Genomic DNA, 21,709 nt, shown 5'->3' with positions numbered 1-21,709 from the left:
CACTATCTTGTCTACCTACAACTCTACTTTCAAGGAACTATGAACCTGCATTCCAAGGTCTCTTTGTTTAGCAACACTCCCTCGGACCTTACCATTAAGTGTAGATGTCCTGCTCTGATTTGCTTTCCCAAAATGCAGCACCTCACATTTATCTAAAATAAACTCCATCTGCCACTCCTCAGGCCACTGGCCCATCTGATTAAGATCCCGTTGTACACGGAGGTAATCTTCTTCACTGTCCACTACACCTCCAATTTTGGTGTCATCTGTAAACTTACTAACTATACCTCCTGTGTTCACATCCAAATCATTTATATAAATGACAAAAAGCAGTGGATGCAGCACCGATCCTTGTGGCCCTGCACTGGTGTTGAAGATACTGGAACCAGAGGTCATTGTGTTAAATTGAATGGGTCAGCCATTTAAGACAGAGATGAGGATAAATTATTTTCTCACAGAGGGCCAAGAGTCTTTGAAACACTCATCCTGTGAGGGCTGCCAAACCAGAGTCTTTGAATATTTTAAGGCAGAGATAGGTAGAACCTTAATAAGCACTATGGTGAAAAGTTATTGTGAGAAGATGGAATTGTGGAGAAATCACACCAGCTATGACCTTAATGAATGAGGGAGCAGGCTTAAGGGTCTGAATAGCCTACTCTTAATTGATATGTTCATATGATATTTACATTTTCCTCCTCGTTCAAATTTCGTAATAGCTCTGCACTTCCATATCTATGTCACATTCTACTGCTTCGTAACTCAGAGAATTCCCTGCCCTTCCAATTCTGGAAATTTTTCTATCCTTCAATTCCTTCCTCGAATTAGCGATCATAATTTCAGCTGCATACATCACAATTTCTGGAATTCCTTCTCTAAATCTGTTTATTTCTCCATCTCCTTTAAGACACTAGATCATCTTTAACGGCTCATGTCCGTTTGTGTCTGACATACACCTTTGGAATACCTCATGATGTTTTACTACGTTAATGGAGCTCTAAAAATGCAAGTTGTTGTTGAACATTAAGCCAAAGCAAAACAAATTTCGAGCAGTGAAAATACATTAAATCTTATTAGTTTAGGAACTAAATGTTTTTTGAAGCAGGTAGGATCCACAAATGACATATGTCACTACTGTTTGTAAACTAGCAGGGAATAATCTCTAGTTTTATTATCATCATACTCTTGTAAGTGTCATAAGGTAATGGAAATCATCTGTTACTCCTAAACCCAAACCACAAAATTCCCCTGCACATGTCATATAAAAAGCAAAAAATTAACAATCGTCAGTGTCAGGCATACTAAGGAACATCAACAATCATATGTATACATATACTGTGAGAGGTGTAGATTTATTACAACTTACCTTTAGACGACTGGTCATATCCTGACAGCAGGCACTCATTGCTTGTACATCTTCATGAACACCCTCCAGCTCCTATGACAGAGTGAAATCAACTTGTCAATTTACGAAGTTGCTGTAAAGGACAAACTTAAACACAAGGCATTTAGCTTTCTATTCAGAGTAAAATTACACTTTTTTAATTACACAACGGTGTACAAAGTTATATTTATGAGGATGGGATATGGAGCACATTGTCTTTTATAAAAGTTAAAGGAAAGTTAGGTGCAAACTCAACACTTAGAGCATATTCAGCAGAGGTCTAGTATCACTGCCTGCTCGGGGCGCCTGGTTTAATGAAATTGAAATTAACTATTTGCATTTATACAATGCTGTTAAGGTAGCAAAGTGTCTCAGGTATTGCACAAGTGTAAAAATCAATGAACAGGAGCAGATTTAGCACAAGCAACCAAACCAGAATTGAAGAGGGAGGATTTGAGAAGGATTTTGATGATGTTAAGAGAAATATCTAGGTAGAGGGGTTTTGCCAGGCATTCCAAAGATGGATCAAAATAGCTGAAGTCTCTTGCAGCAAAAGTAAGGTAAAGGGGTGGGAAGAGCTGGAGTGCAAAAAGATATCCAAGAAAAACAGAAGACTTTTTTTTAAAAACTTCTCGACAGTGAAACAAGTTTTTTTTAAATAGGGAGAAAGACAATTCAGGACAAGCATTTTAAAATTAAATGTATAGAAAGATACGAAAAACATCCAGTGCAAGGGGGTGGGACTGCTTCAAAGAGTAGCAAAAGTATAATGGGCTAAATGGGCATCTGTGCTGCAAAATTCTAAGGACAGAGGGGCAGTGCTGAACCCAATGGCAAGCACATGCGTTACAGATAAGCAGTTTTAATGCAGATAATGATGAGACAACAACACTTTGAATTAGTTGAGCTTATGTAAGGATGAGATTTGGAGGCCCTTCCTGAAGAAGGGCCTGTGCCCGAAACGTCGAATCTCCTGTTCCCTGGATGCTGCCTGACCTGCTGTGCTGTTCCAGCAATAAAGTTTCAACTGAGATTTGGAGGCCAACAAGATGAGAACTGAAAAAGGTGAACAGCAGAAAGTGATTTAGAGGACCAAGACAGCAATAATGCAATGCGAAAAAAAGAGGAAAATGCTGAAAACCGAAGTAAAGCTGGGTGGAGTTTAGGCAAAAATTGAACTATAATGCATGCGGAAGTGAACAGAGAATGAAATTTCTCTACTAACCCAACAGCATATGCTCTGTTCATATTTATCTGTTACTGTTAAACAATAGTCTGCATAGATGATCTTATAACACCAGTAATATCTTTGTAGAATTTGTAAAATAATTAATCACTTCTCAATTGTACTTTCATGCTGATAACATGTTCTAAGCTCCAGTAAATTATGACAGTCTTTCACATAATAGAAAATCCTTCCAGCTCCCCACCACAGCTGCAGCGACTGCCATACGAATAACATGGTGAAAATAGTAAATAAGCAAATGCACTGGTCCAGAGAACTCTCTGGAAAACTGAAAAAAGTAGTTATGTACACCTTTCACCAACTCTCATCACAGCTGCTTGAAAAAATGTCTAAAATATTTAAATTCAAACGTGATGAGATAAACAAATCAAGACTTCACATTTTGTGTATGATGAGATATTATTAAGAGTAAGATTGCAACAAAACTATGAGCACTAAAGAGTGTCCTAGCTTTAGATATAATCTCTGTTAACACAGGCTTCAGAGTCCTAGGAATTTGCTTTGATCCACAACTTTCCAATTATAATAGAGTGAAGTTATTACATCATGTCAACAGCGAAGATGCCTTAGAATTTCAAGACACAATCTGGGAATCTTGGGAAAGAATTTAAATGTTCTGCATACTTATAGCTAGAAACTCTCTTTCAAATCAGGAAATCACTAAACATGTCAATAACATGGTGTATACTGTTACCTTCTTTTCTACCATCTAAAAACATTGTTTACAAGAGATTATTACAGCTTCCTATTAATATATTTTTATTAATAACTCTTAAAAACACTTAATTGAAGAGAACAACTTCATTACATCAAAGTAAGTGTGTGTGCTGGTTAAAAATGAAACATTTTGAACATCAATGAAAATTCAATTCTACATTTTGGGTTTTTAAGGATAATCAGCCCGCTTACACAATAAGGATGCATGAATACTATAAAAGTCTCTATTCAACTGATAAAACATTGTTAATCCAAAATACATAATAGTAAGAAGTAAAATATATTGTTATGACCAATCAGTAATCTCACTTGCAAATTCTCTGGACAAAGCAAATGCTTCTGGTAAAAGAAAGGCATTGTCATGTAATTCTCAATGGGTCTAAGTTAATAATCAGGAAAGAAAAAGATTCAAGGTATAAAATATTCTGACATTGAGAAAGCTTTCTGCATTCAAAATGTTTATTTCAGGGAGGCGTCGTCATTGCCTTTCACTCTTCCTTCAGACACAGCACCTTGGTCACCTTACCTTTACACAGAACACTAGTTATGGATGATCCATCTTGGCCTTCTCCAGTAGTCCCCAGCATCACATATACTAGTCCAGGCATTTCAGTTCATTCCATGATATCAATAAGTAGTTGGAAGCACTAGATACTGCAAAGTCTGTGGGCCCTGAAAACATTCTAGCAATAATACTGAAGACTTATGCTCCAGAACTTGCCATTCCCCTAGCCAAGCTGTTCCAATTTAGTTGCAACACTGTCATTCACCCAGCAAAGTAGAAATTTGCCCAGGTATATGCAAAAAGCATAACAAATCCAAACTGGTCAATTACTGCCCCCTACTCGTTTATCCTCAGTAAAGCAATGGAAGGTGTCATCAACAGTGCAGTTAACCAGTATTTGCTCAACAATAACCTTTTCACTAATATCAGTCTGGGTTCCATCAGGACCGCTCAGTTCCTGACCTCATTACAGCCTTGGTTCAAACATGGACAAAAGAGCTGAATTCCAGAGGAAGGTGAAGTGAGAGTGACGGCCTTTGACCGAGTGTAGCATCAAGAAGCCCTATTAAAACTGGAAGCAGTGCATGTCAGGAGACAAACTCTCCACTGGTTGGAGTTATACCTGGCAACAGGAAGATGCTCATGGTTGTTGGAAGTCAGTCATCCCAGCTTCAAGACAGTTCTGAGGAATTTCTTAGGGTAGTGTCCCCGGCCCAACCATCTTCAGCTGTTCCATCAATGGCGTTCCATCCATCATAAAGCCGAAGCAGGAAAGTTCACTCATGGTTGCACAATGCTCAGTATCATTTACAACTCCTCAGATAAAGAGCAGTTCATGTTGATCTGGACAATATGTAGGTGTGGTTTGACAAGTGACAAGTAAAATTCTCACCATACAAATGCAAAGCAATGACCATCTCCAATAAGAGACAACCTAATCACCATCCCTTGACATTTAATGGTGTTACCATCACTGAATCCCCACTAACAACATCCTTGGTGTTACCACTAACCAAAAACTCAACTGCACAAAAATACAATGGCTACAGAGGAGGTCAAAGGCGACTTGGGAAAGTAACTCACCTTCTGACCCCAAAGGAGAAAGTGAGGACTGCAGATGTGGGAGATCAGAGTCAAAAAGTGTGGCACTGGAAAAGCACAGCAGGTCAGGGAGCATCCAAACAGCAGGAGAGTTGACATTTTGGGCACAAGCCCTTCATCAGGAATGACTCTCATAGCCTGTCCACCATCTACAAAACAAGTCAGGACTATGTTGGAATACTCCCCACTTGCCTGGATGGGGGCAGCTCCAGCAACTCAAAAAGCTTGGCACCATCCAGGAGAAAGCAGCTCGATTCATTGGCAGCACATTCACAAGCATCCATTCCCTGTACCACTGATGTTCCGCAACAGCAGTATGTACGACCCACAAGATGCACTGCAGAAGTTCAAAGGTCCTTAGGCAGTGCCCTCTAAACCCACACGAATTCAATCTTGAAGGTCAAAGGTAGCAGACACATGGGAACATCACCACCTGTAAGCCACTCACTGGCTCCATTAATGATCCCTGGTGCTCCAGAGTCTTCACCAATAAATGACTGCTGCATATTCCAGCATCATCGTACCATTTTGATCAGCGGTGAGCTCCATTCCAAACCATTCACCAGCACAGCCTTTCAGTTTTTGGACAGAAAAGAGGTGGGGGGGGGGGTTGGTGGTGGTGGTGGCAGGAGAGAGAGACGTTTTGTAAGAGTCAAAGGACTGCAGTTATGGTGGTCAGCATCAAAGAGCATGCTGCTCCATGGCGAGTACCAAGGCAGATGCAGGAGGGAAGGATCCTCTGGTCAAAGAGATGCATCCCAAAGTAATTCCAGGGATCTGCGAGATCTATCTTGGCATGGCCATTGGGAAAAGGCATTGTTAGATTGGCCTTCCTACTATTATTCACACTGGAGCTCCTCCAAAAGCTAAGAAAAATACAGTTTGATGGTCATTTAACATTACAACTTAGCAAATCAGGGAGAAAGTAACCAGTTAGAAGTTGGAAGCAATGTCAGACTGGTTCTTGTGAAAGCATATTTGGGTGAGAATGGGACGAAAGATCCAACCACAGCATGAGGTTTTCAGTTGGATTAAAGAATAATTTTTCTACAGTTTAGTGTTACTTACGAAGTTGTGTTTCGTCAGTTGTTTGTTACAGTAAGAGTGTTAAAACTCAAAAGCTTACTGTGCAGTTTCCTCAGGCTGGGCAGAACTGTACTCACAGACTCTCAAGTAAGAGACAAAGGACTGCAATTTGGGTGGTCAGCAAAGAAGAACACGCTGCTGGGAAATTGGGAACTGGGAATTCAAATATCTTTTCAAAGGTTTTCCGTCTTTGCAGGGATCACAAGTGTGTATAGTTAAGGCAGATCTTTGTAGTGAATTGTAATGTCTCCATTATTGATCATTGGTTAATAAAACACTCCTGATTCTTCACCAGTCGATGACTGTTCCATTTTCCAGTATCATCATAGCACTTTGATCAACAGTGAAGTCCCCCATTCAGAATATGTCTGTTCCTTTAAGGCACTCAGTGCCTCAGTCAAAAAGTTGCTCAACATGGAAAAATGCTTGAGCTCTGAGCAAAGGTCACTCGACCCAAAATGTTAACTGATTCCCTCCACAGATGCTTACCAGACCTGCTGAGCTTTTACAACAATTTCTGTTTTTGTTTCTGGTGTACAGCATCTGCAGTTCTTTCAGTTTTTATGGAGAAATGCTGTTTCCTCAGCTGAGGGAGAGCAGTTGGTACTGATGTCATGAAACCTCATGCAATCCTGAGGTAATGTTTAGGATTCTGAAGGCACTCTTTCCTACTTATGCACAACTGTGCTGCCATCTCGCATAGGTTTGTTCTGCTTGTGTGATAGGACGCACCCAAGGGTGAGATGGAGGAGTCTGGGAAATTAGCTGATTGGTATAATTTTTCAGAATGACTATGTTATTCTGTTGTTTGACTCATTTGTAGGACAGCTATTAACCATGGGCCAAGTTTTTACATGCTAGTGAGGAAGTCTTTGCAGAGTTGGCTGGGTATGCTTTTTCAAGTGCTATGTCTAAATTTGATGCCTTGCTCAATGCCAGATGGTTTGTTCAGATTATTCGCATCATATGTTTTTTCAGACTTTTTGTGAGATTTAGATGGGGTCTTCCCTGCCTTGTGACTCTTGAACCAGGGGAACTAATCTCAGGAAAAGATATAGGCCTTTTGCAACTGAGATGAGGAGAAATTTCTTCACTCAATGGGTGGCAAATCTTTGGCATTCTCCACCCCATACAACTGAGAACTGACTGTCCGAACGTGAGAGAGGCAGAATCCCTCACTGAGTTTCTGTAACCTAAAGGGTTATGGACCAAGAGCTGGAAAATGGAATTCGGCAGGATAACTCATTTTCAGCCAGCACACACATGATGGGCTGAATGGTCTCCTCTACACTTTTAACTTCTATGATTCTATAATTGTTTGCCCCGTTTCTCAGTCTCAACACACCTAGTACAGTAAAAGTATTTCGTTGACTGAATGATGAAAGACATCACATTAATGCAAGCTGTTTTCTTTTCCTCTTTCTGCAAGTAAATCCACCTTATTGCTTCAAACTATACCAATCAAATAGAGCACATAACCGAGTGAAAGGTATGCTTATAATCCATGTGTGGTATAATCTGCCAGATTAGGTAATTAAATCAAAATAATGGGATTATTCAACACACAACTATCCTATAATGGGAGCGTTGAAGCAGTAAAAAGCTAACCAGCCTTTTCGTGTCCCTGACTTTCCTAATGTTCTTCATTGTGATCACCAAGATTACAGAAATACTAATTTCAGATCTGATCACGCCATCCCTGTCTTTCTGTCTCTCTGCCTACTTCAGTGCACATTCCACTCAGCAAGTTTGTTGAAAACAATAGAATCTCTAATGAACAAAGCCAAATGTAATGTTTGTTAATACAAAGATGCAAATAGGTTTGTGATCAGTTATTTTGCAAGATTAGTTAGGATTTTTAAAAAATACTTAATTTATAAACCAAATGTTATCACCAATTCACAAAAATTAATCCTTTTCATTGTAACAGATATTTGACATGTACCTCTTTGACTTCTTTGAACACACGTACAAATTCTTCATTAATGGACAGGCTACGCCGTTCTATGTCTCCTCGCAGATTTCTCCTGGTGCGTAAACTATTCTCAGTGAAGAATACAGATAAAGCTTTAAGAGCCTCCAACATATCCTGTGAATTGAGAAAAACACATATCAATTTATGACATTTACTGTGTTGAGAAATAATAAATTATGGTTGAAGAGCTGACTCACTTGTCTTTGCTGACCTTGTTATGAGGAGCCATATTAAATCTGCTGCAAAGCAGCGTGATTATGTTATCATGGTTTTGGACTTCAATTTAAAGTTATTAGTATAATGAATAACAAACACAGCAGCATCCATTCATAAGGTGAAATTTCTGGAAGAACAATTCCATGAAGATTTTATATTCCTTTGCAGTACATTTTCACTATTTTTAAAATTAAATGTACGTTTCTCATCAATACTACATGTTAAGTAAATAAACCTGTTGTTAAAAAAAGCTATCAATAACACAGATTTTAGCAAAAGAGCAAGTATAATGCAAGGGCTTTATAAGAAGGTCATTTCCAAGAATTTGGGGCTTGTCTATGAGAAATTTGTCAAAGCAAGACCTATAGGAAGTGAGATCAACGAAATCCTTAGAGAAACATGAATCACAGGCAAATCATTATTTACTTAGAAATTCCTACATCAAACTACAACATCTATGAATCACTGTCACAAATTAAAGTATCACAGAGAATTAATGTACTTTATTGAAAAGTAGGCAATAAGGATTTCAAAACTTTATTGATTGCAGGCTTAATGAATGTTGCTTTTCCTGTAGCAGTGATAAATCTAGTTAAATGCCTAGCTACTTCAAAAACAATTCAACAACTTAAGGTCTCAATGCACCAAATACCGACGACACACAAGTCAAGACAGTTCTTGGGTAAGGCTTTGACAATCTTCTGTTAGCTGAGGTCAGACAGCTGATTATAGGTAAACTGCATATGCCTTTGTTTTGAGTTGACACTGAATTCTTCACCATACAAAATGACCCTGGTTAACAAGTACTTTTGAACAAGATCAGGTTCAGGTATGCAAGCCCCAATATGAATGACCTGTTGACACTTACTATCAAAGCCTCACACTTGGTTGGGTGAGGTATGTCTCAGAAAGGCAGAGGGGAGTTGTCAAAAACACGTAACAATCTACTGTCAGTCCATTTCACATGTTTTCATCCATTTTAATGAAATCTATACAAACGTACAGCTCCAAAAGTGAAACACATCGAGAGACCCAAATAACTTGAATGACAAAATGCACAAGCATTCTGAAACAGTAGACACTTGCAAATTACAGACAGACAATCTTTAATGCATAGGACATAACCTGTCGCAAAGTTGCTGTATCTTAAACATGCAGTAAATGGAGATCAACATGTTCCCCATGGTTTTCTTTCTACCTTCAAATTATCATGAGGTCAGTGTGCGCCATCAGAGCAAAGCAGCAGCACGTTTTATAAAAGAAAGGAGTTTTGTGAAGTGGGGTGGATTTTTTGCCGAGCATGCATAGCAACAGCAACACTGCTCTGTCTCCAGGGTTGAATACAACATTTCTGTATTATTTATTGTTTATAGAAGTTAACAATAAAATTCCCCACTTTATTGATGATGTTTACAGCATATACAATGACCATTTTGAAATTAAAGACACCTGCAAATCAATGACAGCTGCTGCCAGTTCTTAACGTATCTGCAATGTACAGGTTTCACTGAAGCTTAAGATAACTACAGCATACCTTGCTAGGGGGGGTAAAGGAAAATCACGATTCATGATCCAGGAAAGTGAACTTGAGAACAGGATTAACTTTGGCTTGAATGTCCTCCCAGATCAAACTGTCAACACTTCCTGTATAGAATTACCTGAGAAGAATCACCATTATGTGATGAGGTATCAAAGGATTGGCATTGTCCTTGGAACCATGCAACAGGAGCAGTATATACTGGTGGCAAAGGAGACAACATAAATAGTAATTGTGTCAAATCTGTTAAAATACTCTCTATTCATGAGGAAAGGACAGTCCACAGTGAATGAAAAGGACTGAGATGGGTTGGAAATATAATATTGAAACGTTTAGAATGGGAGAATGCCTGCCTTTAGGATTGCAAAGTGTTACTACCCAGAAGAACACAGTGATTATTGAAATCAACCGGCTCACAAAAACTGCTCGATTCTGCAACTCCACCATGCAACAAGATCAACAGATAAGTTTAACAGGTACCAAGAACAAGTAAATGCGCATTGCCACAACACAGCTTCAAAAAGTCAGCTCCTCCATCTGCTTTAGTATCTTTTCAGAATATGTTTAAAAAAAGTGTTTAAAATGTGATGCAGTGACACAAAATCAAAAGGACTGAACTGACTTAGAGGATTCAATGTTTTTGTCCAGTAGAGGAGCAGAGATTCTCTTTTCTATGAATGACAAACCTGCCTCTTAATATCTTTGTATAATTGTCAATAAAAATCAAAAACACTCAGAACCATTACCACAGAATTATGAAGAATCTACTGCTGGCACAAGTTTTTTTCTTCTGGTTTTCCTTCATTATTCATTGCCACGACAGCAACGCGCCATGCAATGCAGTCTGACATGTGACACAGTACCTCCGACGTGTTTCTTAAGAACTTATTCTTCTGGGTAGCAATGGCCCTTAATCATAGAGATGTACAGCACGGAAACAGACCCTTTGGTCCAACTCATCCATGCTAACCAGATAACCTAAATAAATCTAGTCCCATTTGCCAGCATTTGGCCCATATTCCTCTAAATCTTTTCTATTCACATACCCTTCCAGATGCCTTTTAAATATTGTAATTATATCAGCCTCCACCATTTCCTCTGGCAGCTCATTCCATATCTGCACCACCCTTTACTTGTAAAATTAGCCCCTTAGGTCCCTTTTAAGTCTTGCTCCTCCCACCTTAAACCTAAACCCTCTCGTCTAAGACTGCTCCACCCCAGGGAAAATCCTTGTCTATTTACCCTATCCATGCACCTCATGATTTTATAAACTTCTATAAGGCAACCTCTCAGCCTCTGATGCTCTAGGGAAAATAGTCCCACAGCCTATTCAGCTTCTCCCTCCAGTTCAAATTCTCCAACCCTCGCAACATCTTTTCTGTATACTTTCAAGTTTCATAACATCCTTCCTGTAGCAGGGAGACCAGAATTGCAGTCATCATTCCAAAAGCGCCTAATCAATGTCCTGTATACCCATAACATGACCTCCCAACTCCAACAGGCGAAAGTGGGCACTGCAGATGCTGGAGATTAGAAACAAGATTCGAGGAGTGCTAGAAAAGCACAGCAGATCAGGCAGCATCCGAGGAGCAGCAAAATCGACTTTTCAGGCAAATGCTCTTCATCAGGAATGGGCCTGATGAAGGGCTTTTGCCCGAAACATTGATCTTCCTGCTCCTCGAATGCTGCTTGACCTGCTGCACTTTTCCAGCACTATTGTAATCTCCCATCTCCTATACTCAGTGCACTGATCAATAAAGAAAGCATATCAAACGCCTTCTTCACTATCCTACCTACCTGCAATTCTACTTTCAAGGAGCTATAAACCTGGACTCTAAGGTTTCTTTGTTCAGCAACACTCCCAGACCTTACCATTAAGTGTATAGGTCCTGCTCTGATTTGCCTTTCCAAAATGCAGCACCTCACATTTATCTAAATTAAACTCCATTGGCCACTCTTCGGCCCTTTGACCCATCTGACCAAGATCCCCTTACACTCTGAGGTAACCTGCTTCACTGTCCACTACACCTCCAATTTTGGTATCATCTGCAAACTTACTAACCATATCTCCTATGTTCACATTCAAATCATTTATATAAGTGACAAAAAGCAGTGCACCTAGCACTGATCCTTGTGGCACTCCGCTAGTCACAGGCCTCCAGTCTGAAAAGCAACCCTCCACCACCACCCTCTGTTTTCCACCTTTGAATAAATTCTGTTTCAAAATAGCTATTTCTCCCTGTAGTCCATGTGATCTGACCTTGCTAACCAGTCTATCATGAGGAACCTTGTTGATCACCTTATTGAAGTCCATGTAGATCATGTCCACCTATTTTCCCTCATCAATCCTCTTTGTTACTTCTTCAAAAAACTCAAGTTTGTGAAACAATATTTCATATGCACAAAGCCATGTTGACTATCCCTAATCAGCCCTTGCTTTTCCAAATACATGTAAATCCTGTCCCTCAGTATTCCCTCCAACAACTTGCCCACCACCGATGTCAGGCTCACTGGTCGATAGTTCTCTGGCTTTTTCTTACTACCTTTCTTATATAGTGGCACCACATTAGCCAACCTCCAGCCTTCCGGCACCTCACCTGTGGCTACCGATGATACAAATATCTCAGCATGGGTCTCAGCAATCACTTCCCAAGCTTCACAAAGAGTTCTAGGGTACACCTGATCAAGTACTGGGATTTATCATCCTTTATGCATTTTAAGATGTCCAGCATTACCTCCTCTGTAATATGGACATTTTCCACGGCAAACATTACAGATAAATTTGACACTGTCTGACACAGTACGATCAGAATTTTTAAAAATCCTGGTTTAATTTTAGTAGGGTCAAAACTAATAGCAGTGATCCAAATGCTGCTTAGCTGGAATCACTCACTCAGCCAGTTTGGATCTTCCTTATCTGTACGGATATCATGCAGAACCATACTGTTATTTACTCAGTCAGAAGAGGACTCTCAGAGTTTTACTAATGCCTTATGCATGGAATTTTGAGAAGCAATGGTTTAAATTGGAATTATGGGCCAGTAACTAAGCACAAACACTAGTTTGAAAATATCAGAAGCTCAAACCATTTACAATTAACCAATTTCAAAAACATAAAAATTAAGTTAACATGTTTCAGAATAGTGGGCTTGCAATATTAGCCAGAACATGCTCAATGTTGCACTGCTGCAAATTTCACTTGTGTCATAATCTTACGGGCTACTAACATTTGAAAAGTGTAACAGATTGGATTACTTTGAGACAACAGGATGTCTGAGAATATAACACACATTGCTCTCATGGTGGTCCCTTCCATCTGGCTTCTCTCTCAAGATTATTGCTTTCCACATACCTTGTTCTTTCTACTACCCCTTTCCATCTGGTTCTCTATCCTGCACACCAAGTAACCCCTCACTTTCAGCTACAGGCTGTTTCTCAATGTCATCCTGTTTCCCAATCAATCAAACGGCTGAAAGATCTACTTTATTTTCCCATCAGTAAAAAGAACGAAAGCATTTTTGTTACCATCAAAATCTTCATATATTTTGAACAGGAATAAACGTATTATCTAGGATAGCAATACATTTTTAATATCAAAATAGTCCCTTCAGTTTTCCCTTAAACACAACATATTTATTTAAAATTATGAACATATGCCATGTAATATGTTTTAGGTGGTGATAAAACTCTCCACTTTAAGTGTTCAAATGCATCAATTTTGATTTCATTACAGACTTTCTCCAGCATTAAGTGGCACTTGAACAATCACAAGAAAGGTTAAATTTGAGGAGCTAACAGGTTTGTGCTGTGAACAATGGATATATAAAAATATTTGCCTAAATTATTTGCATAGGTAGGTGTTAAAAATGCTTTCAAAAGTGGCAGATCGTTTTTCCATTCCTCATAGTACTTCACACAGTAAGCAAGAAAATACTTTGTCTGTAATCTGGTCCATCCAGAGTCAATACTATTTCTAGTGTACTTTTCAAAACAAACCAAATATAATTCTTATCTCTCCCAATGCTCAGCAATGAACAAATATCCACAAGCTTTAGTGCACTCTCCTGTTTTCCTTTTTAGGCCCAGCCTTTCCAATTGCCCATAACACTCTAAAAATGTGTGATCACTTAATGTGACATATTCTCAATGACCTTAAAATTAGAACAGAAGAAAGTGAGGGTCACTATCTTCTGTCACTTCATTCCAAAACAGGCATCAGCAATCCCTTAATTTCTAAATTAAAAATTATTGTACTTTAATAAGACGTACAATAATCGTATTATCACAAGACTATTAATCCAGAGACCCAGGCAGTGTTCTGGGGACACAGGTTCAAATCCCACCATGGCAGATGGTAGAATTTAAATTCAATAAAAAAAAAGTTTGGGATTAAGAATTTAATGATGACCATGAAACTGCTGCCAATTGTTGGAAAAACCCATGTGGTTTATTAATGCCTTTTAGGAAAGGAAATCTGTTACTGCAGACCCACAGCAATGTGGTAAGATTTCAACCGGCAATTAGGGATGAGCAATAAATACCGGCCTGGCCAACAACATCCACATCCCGTGAATGAATACATTTCTTTAAAAATTCTTCAGTGGCTCTCACTTGCCAAATTTGTTTCTTTATTTATGCGAGAGAAGCAAAACCTGCTCTTTGGAAGGAAGCGTCTTTATAATATCATTCACTGGGCTCTTGTGACAAAGTGATAGCGCCCCTATCGCTGAGCCAGGAGGCCTGGATTCTAGTCCCACTGCCTCCAGAGGTGTGCAATAACATCTTTCAACAGATTGGAAAAAATCCATAGGCTTGATCATCTTCAGTTCCAAAGAAAATCAGCAGTCACACAATTACAAAGCTGTGTTGTAATAAATCAAGCTAAGATTACAGTGACATTGATCAATTGGGTCAATTGGTTGAAGAGTGGCAGGTGGAATTTAAACTGGATAAGTGCAGGGGGTTGTATTTTGGTAAAACAAACAAAGATAAGGCTTATACAATTAAAAGTAAGGGCAAGAAGACCAGAGAGACCCAGGGGTTTAGGTACATAATTCGTTGAAGTTTGCATCACATATAGATAGGGTGGTTAAGAAGTCATTTTGCAGGTTTGTCTTTATTGTTCAGACCTTTGAGTCGAGTTGGGACATTATGTTGAGGCCTCTTCTGAAGTACTGTGTCCAATTCTGGTCGCCCCAATTTACCAAGATGTTGCCTGGAATTGAAGGTTTGAGTTATAAGGACAGGTTGGATAGACTGGGGCGTTTCTCACTGGAGCTTAGGAGGTTTAGAGGTGACCTTATACAGATTTATAAAATATTGACAGGTAGACATAAACAAAATGGCAGGCAGCTTTTCCCCAGGGTGGGGGATTTCAAGACTAGGGGGCATATTCTTAAGGTGAGAGGAGGAAGTTTTAAGACAGACATGAGGGGCAACATTTTTTTTAAACACAAAGATTGGTTCGTGTGTGGAATGAACTTCCAGAGGAAGTGGTGGATGCAGGTACGGTTACAAAGTTTAAAAGACATCTAGATAAGTGCATGAATATGAAATATTGGGAGGGATATGGGCCAAGTGCAGGGAGGTGGGACTATTTAGTTTGGGATTGTGGTTGGCATGGCCCGGTTGAATCAAAGGGTCTGCTTCCGTGCTATCTACAAAGTAGTAGTAATAAATACTGTCACTATGTACAGGTATGTAAAATTTTCTTCAACTTTTTCTATCTGTGCACTAAATTCTCAGGATCATTCAGCCCCTCAAGCCTACTTCACCATTCATTAGATCTGTATCCAAACTCTATCCCCTCCAGATGAGATCAATTTCCCTCAATAGCCTTGGATAGCATAAATCTACTGACCACAGGTTTTTATTTCTATTGAGCTAGCACTGATTGCTTTACCTATGGTAGATTTCCACACTTCTAGCAGACAATGCACAAAAATGCTTTGCCTAACTTCTCTCCGGAACCTACTGGGTTTAATAAACATGACCTATCATTGACAAATCCATGCTGGCTCTCATAAATCTGTTCAAATTTCTTAAAGTACTCAGTCACTCAGCCATCAAATATAGATTCCAATAGCTACTTATTAGGAGGTTATAAACATCTTTTTAATACTGTATATTGACAATATATCAGAACTGTCAGTACAGAAGTGTTAGGAGTGATAGTTATGTCAGAGTGTGTGACATTGCAAACCCATTTAAACACTGGGTAACTTCTATAGTCACTGCATTATACAGAGATGCTTTCATAGCATCATTATGGAATAGGAGAAAGCCGTTCAGAATATCGTGGCTACGCGAGCTATGGACAACATTTGGTCAGTCCCACTCTCCAGCTCTGCCTTCAAAACCCTACAAGTTTACTTCTTTCAAGTGTCCATCTAATTTTATTTTGAAATTATTTGTAATCTCGGTTTCCACGATCCTCATAAGCAGCATATTCCATGTCATGATCACTCACTGTGTAACTCATCCTCCACTGAAATCTTATCTGAAAATTTACATATCCTCGAGTCCTCATATAATCAAAGAAGAAGAACAGCTTTTCTCTGTTCACCTTGTCTAAAAATACTATCTTGTCTGACTCAATTGCCTTTGCTCCATCCCAACTCTGTAGCCAAGATTTCTCATCAATACCAACCATACCAGCAAATCTCTTTTGCACTCTCTCAAGCACTCCGTATCCTTCTTAAAATGTGGTGACCAGAACAGGATAAAGCTGAAGCCTAGTCAGAGGTTTATAAAGGTTCAGGATAATCTCCCTGCTTTCATACTCAGTACCTCTTATGAAGCCCAGATGCCATAATTATTCTCAGTACATACAGCCTCTTTCAAATGGTTTGTGTACTTTAGTACTTTCTACTTTCACATCAAGCAGGATGAAAGAGGAGGAAGATGAAGAATAATCAGAAGGCTAAACTGAACTATTGTACAAATTATCTTCAATGAAGTTGACAAAAAGAAAAAAAAAGAAGTCGGTAGGTTGCTCCAAACAACTGACCCACTGGTTTCAAAATAGGCAGAGTACTGACTGTACTTAATCAGCCTGTGTTTGCAAAGCTCAGAGCATAACATGTAATATCAGATGTAATTCTGCAAATGAGCAACACATGCTGAGCAATCCCAAGTATGCTAAGAACTACACTATAATAAAGTTACAATTATAGTTTGTACTAGCAAGGTGACACACTTACGCTTGTTAGAAGCTACATATTCATCCGCAAGGACCTGTCCTCTGTAGGACAAATGGAACATGTCCATGCATTACATGCCTTTTTTTAATTAAATCCTCAGTAATTCTTTGTGCATTCTACATGCTCATCCAGAGTCGATTTGCTGAAGCCATCAGCAATTTTGTTTTGTGCAACATAAATTGTTATTCCCTTTCAAAATCTTGTGTCTTCAGACAAGCCCAACATAAAAAGTTTTAACAGCATTTCCCTTTAGACAACATTATTTTATAGTTCTTACACATCATTATCATTCCTCCACAGCCTTGTTCATCACTCTGTCTTGCACTACCCAGAAGCCTACAGAATTCATCCCCAGTAATGAGACTAAATCTTTGTTGCTTCTCAACTCTAACCAAATGGATTCCGACCAACCAAGGTCATCCTCTGTTTCTAGCACTACAGTCTCTAATCAGTAATGCTATCCCACCTCCATTTTCCCTTCCCTATCTTTTCTGAACACTGTAGCCCCATTTGTTAAGCTACTCGACCTCACCATTTCTAAGCCCCATTTCCATGAATGCCACATTACCATATTTCCACAAGGTAATTGCAATTATAGCTGACCAACCTTCACCACCCGTATCCCAGGGGAAATCACCATTAAACTTTACAAACTTTCTACAGATACAACAGCAATGTCATCTACTACTACCTTCGGAATAGGAAAAAATAATTCCTGAGACCCCAAGACGAAGCACAATAGAAAAATTAACACCAAGTGTTACGATTGACAGTGGAGGAATGCACGTCTCTCTCCCACGCTCCAGTTCCACTGTTCAACTAATACTTGCACTTTTGATATTTTATAGCAGCACTTGTCGTTGCCTTACTATGTGCTGCAGGCAGACTACACCCATTATTGCAAAATCACCTTTGGCAAGGTTTATCAGCAAAACAGCCAGCTTTCTTACGATTTTCTAATAAAGAGCTTGGGTAAGTTGGGTTTTGACTCATTGCAGTTAAGAAGAATGAGAGGTGGTCTTATTGAAAAATATAAGGTTCTTAGAAGGATTTGAAAGGATTGAAGCAGAGTGGTTCTTTCCACTTGTCAGAGAGTCCAAGACCAAAGGGGATATTGAAGTAAGGGGTCAGATATTTAAGACAAAGATGATGAAATAATTTTTTTCACATTGTGGAATTCTTTGCCACGGAATGCTGTAGAGGCGATGTTGTAAGTACACTCAAGGCTGAGATAGACAGATTTGTAATCAATAAGGGATTCAAAGATTATGGGAATAAGACAGGAAAGTGATGTTGAGGATTACCAAATTAGCCATAATCTCATTGATTGGCAGAGCAGACTCATGGGCTGAATGGCCTACTTCTGCTCTAATCTCTTCTGATCTAACAGCAATTGTGTAAACAGAGCCTCTAGTTATTCTAAGTGGTCCTTCCAAGTTTCACTGTCAGACAGCACATCGCAGTATATCACACAGTTAGGTATACAGGCTACTACTGTTACGGATCAGACCAAAGTCCCTCAAAATATATTAAGAAGGTAATCTAGACCTAACCTTTTTTTACAAGCAAGTGTAAGGCGTTGTGTTCCAGATGCAATTTCATTGATCAAACTACGTGAAGTCAGGCAGAACAGTTTTTACACTACAGTTAAAATACAGACAAAAATAGAAGTCAAAGAATTGGTTTAACTGTAATCCTACCGAAATACTTAAAATAATAAATATATTAACTATTAATTAACTGTTCCAAGATAGTAACATCTCATAAACACATACTTGACAAAGGCAAATTCAGTAAAGCATAGTGTCTCACCTGCAATTCCAGCAGGAAGAGAACAATAGCTTTTAGCTGTAATGGAGAGAGCAATATAAACTTCCACAGCCAGCTTCAACACCTTAGTAACTGCACAAAGCTAAAACTAAAAATCCTGGTGTTTTAGGAGCTTGACCCCACCCATCCAGGCTGCTTCTATTGTTCCAACTTTTAAGAAAGGCCCCAAGGCCTCACAAGCTTTATTGGCCTTGAGCAGACTGCTCAGACCCTTTATCTCAACCTTTCTTCATAAGAACAAAAACAAGGACAAAGTACACCTCTTAAAGCCATAGTATCCTCATAGTTACAGGTCTCTGGAAAATTGTAGCCCAAATGGAATCACTCAGCACTAAAAAATACTGTCTGGTGTGACAACAGCCTACATATCTTTTGCTTTGGGTATTAAAGGAACCTGCCAATGTCTCTTTTAAAATTGTATTTTGGCAAAACATTTGGCACTGACAATAATAGTCTTCCAAATGAGCATTTGGATTGGAGCCTGCCTTTATTACTGTGTTGTCCTTTCCATATCTTACACAGAATCCAACTGAACCTTCACGTTTCAGCATGAATACACTGGAGACCTCCAGCAATTTTGACTGAATTTGATTAGGTGATTTTCCAACATGCATTGGATTTCTGCTTTCACCTGAACCTGTTTTCTGGACTTGAGGGTTAAGGATGCTATTTTGCAGGAGAATATTCTTCCACATCTGCATCATGCTTGGCTATGGTTAAACATCCTGATTTGTCCCTACAGACTCACTTAAATTCTGAGTGAAGCCTGGTTATGGCTTCTCATTGTTCTTCATTCAAGTATGATATGTAACATCTCGAACAGTTCAGTGTTAGCTAACTGAATAGTAGGAAGTTCCAATCTGGGAAATGTCCAGGCCTCCCTCTCCTTATCACCCTATACCTTTCATCCTCCATTGTCCTTACTATCTGAGTTTCCTACACGTGTTTATCCTCTTCCCAGCATGAATATTATTCAACATATTGATGAGACAGACAATTGTTTTTCTAGCAATCTGAGGTATCAGTCCAATAATTCACTTTCTGAATCCTTTTGACTATCTTAATTCGACTACTCATCAATGGTTTCAGCCGATCGATCTGTAAAGGCTGTAGTACAAACGCATCATCCCTGGTTGAAATGTTCAGGTCTTGGCATGCTTGTCAGCCTAATTGTTCATGATTCTTTGTGAATCTTTACAATTTTACTGAGCCCCTTTGCATGCTCTTGTGAGTCGCATGCAAAATATACTTACATAATTTAACATGGAAGATTCAGCCTTCTGTTTTGAAGACTTCATTTTAATTAGTTTTGGAGATCCTCTTATCTCATATTCATGAACTAACCCAAAAGATCAGAAACCGGTGGATTAATTCAGTGAATCCAGGGTGACAAACAAAACAAAACAAAATGCAATAAAAATGGATTGCACGGTGGCTCAGTGGTTAGCACTGCTGCCTCACAGTGGCAGAGACCTGGGTTCAATTCCCACCTCGGGCAACTGTCTGTGTGGAGTTTGCACATTCTCCCAGTGTCTGTGTGGGTTTCCTCCGGGTGCTCCGGTTTCCCCCACAGTCCAATGATGTGCAGGTTAGGTGAATTGGCCATGTTAAATTGTCCCTAGTGTTAGGGGGAATGGGTCTGGGTGGGTTACTCTTTGGAGGGTCAGGTTGGGCTGAAGGGCCTATTTCCACACTGTAGAGAATCTAATCTAAAAAAAAAGTCAACTTATGCATGCTTGGGTCTTTCATATCCCTATGTGTTCCACCTCTGCAATTTCATGTTCTGTCCTTAATATTTTCTAACAATATTTGGGTGGAATCACAATCTGATGAACTACATTCCAATCTTCATCTTCAGGTTTGTGACAGCTCTCCACTTCTTCATCAGAATCAGAATTTTAATATAGTAGCATATTGGAATTCCCACAGCTTGAGTTTTAGTTTGAGCCATTGTGCTAGTTTACCTAACTTTGGATCTGCTTGCTGAATCTCAATCAGAGAATACTTAATGCATATTTCTTTCAGATTATCCAAATTCCAATGAACACTTCATAATGCCAAAATTTGTCTGCAGTGCAAATAGTCACTTCCTAGAATAGAATTTATTTAATCATTGTTTGAGTCCCTACACAGGAAGGAATTATTTCTGGAATCTTTTTCACTACTGCTATCTCAATTCCATTTGGCCTTTCCATACTTATTGGAAAAGCTAACACTTCCATTCCAGACAAAGTATTCCTGAGGAATAGGTTAACTATATCTACAGGCAAATTGTAGACAATCCATATAATTACTGTTCCAGACATTAGGTCACACTTCAGCTGCTCTCAATACAAAGGTAAGTACTCCCCACCAATGTTGTTCACTAAAATCCTGGCATTCAATGACCTCATTTGTGGAAGAGCTACACCTATCCTCAAGAAGAGAGTACAGGCAGCTCCTGTATCCCTAAGTACAACTTGCTTTATTTGAAAGAAAAGGACTTACTGTTGCATTTCACAAGAATTCTATGTAGCTCTCAGCTACCTTGCTGATCTTCCTCACACTCAGTGTATTTGTACTTGGTCTCACAATCACAGACAGTCTGTTGTACTCTTGGTCAGAATCATTTTCCTTGCATTATACAGTCATAGAGATATACAGCATGGAAACAGACCCTTCGGTCCAACCCATCCATGCCGATCAGATATCCCAACCCAGTCTAGTCCCACCTGCCAGCACCCGCCCATATTCCTCCAAACACTTCCTATTCTTATACCCATCCAAATGCCTAAATGTTGGAATTGTACCAGCCTCCACCACTTCCTCTGGCAGCTCATTCCATACACGTACCATCCTCTGCATGAAAAATTTGCCCCTTAGGTCTCTTTTATATCTTTCCCCTCTCACCCTAAACCTATGCCCTCTAGTTCT

At 39.3% G+C, this 21,709-nt stretch overlaps 1 protein-coding gene across 1 annotated transcript in view; it reads right to left on the bottom strand.

Annotated features, from left to right (window-relative positions):
* Window positions 1-21,709, bottom strand: part of cog6 (component of oligomeric golgi complex 6) — a 96,452-nt gene that overhangs the window by 72,766 nt on the left and 1,977 nt on the right. The window contains exons 2-3 of the mRNA XM_043692125.1: window positions 7,982-8,125; window positions 1,364-1,435 (exon numbers count right to left, since the gene is read on the bottom strand). Of these exons, the coding sequence (XP_043548060.1) occupies window positions 1,364-1,435; window positions 7,982-8,125 (216 nt within the window). The remainder of the gene's footprint in view (window positions 1-1,363; window positions 1,436-7,981; window positions 8,126-21,709) is intronic.

The sequence above is a fragment of the Chiloscyllium plagiosum genome, chromosome 6 (assembly GCF_004010195.1).
Source record: "Chiloscyllium plagiosum isolate BGI_BamShark_2017 chromosome 6, ASM401019v2, whole genome shotgun sequence".
In the NCBI taxonomy this organism is placed as follows: domain Eukaryota; kingdom Metazoa; phylum Chordata; class Chondrichthyes; order Orectolobiformes; family Hemiscylliidae; genus Chiloscyllium; species Chiloscyllium plagiosum.
This window is presented reverse-complemented; position numbering and strand designations above follow the sequence as displayed.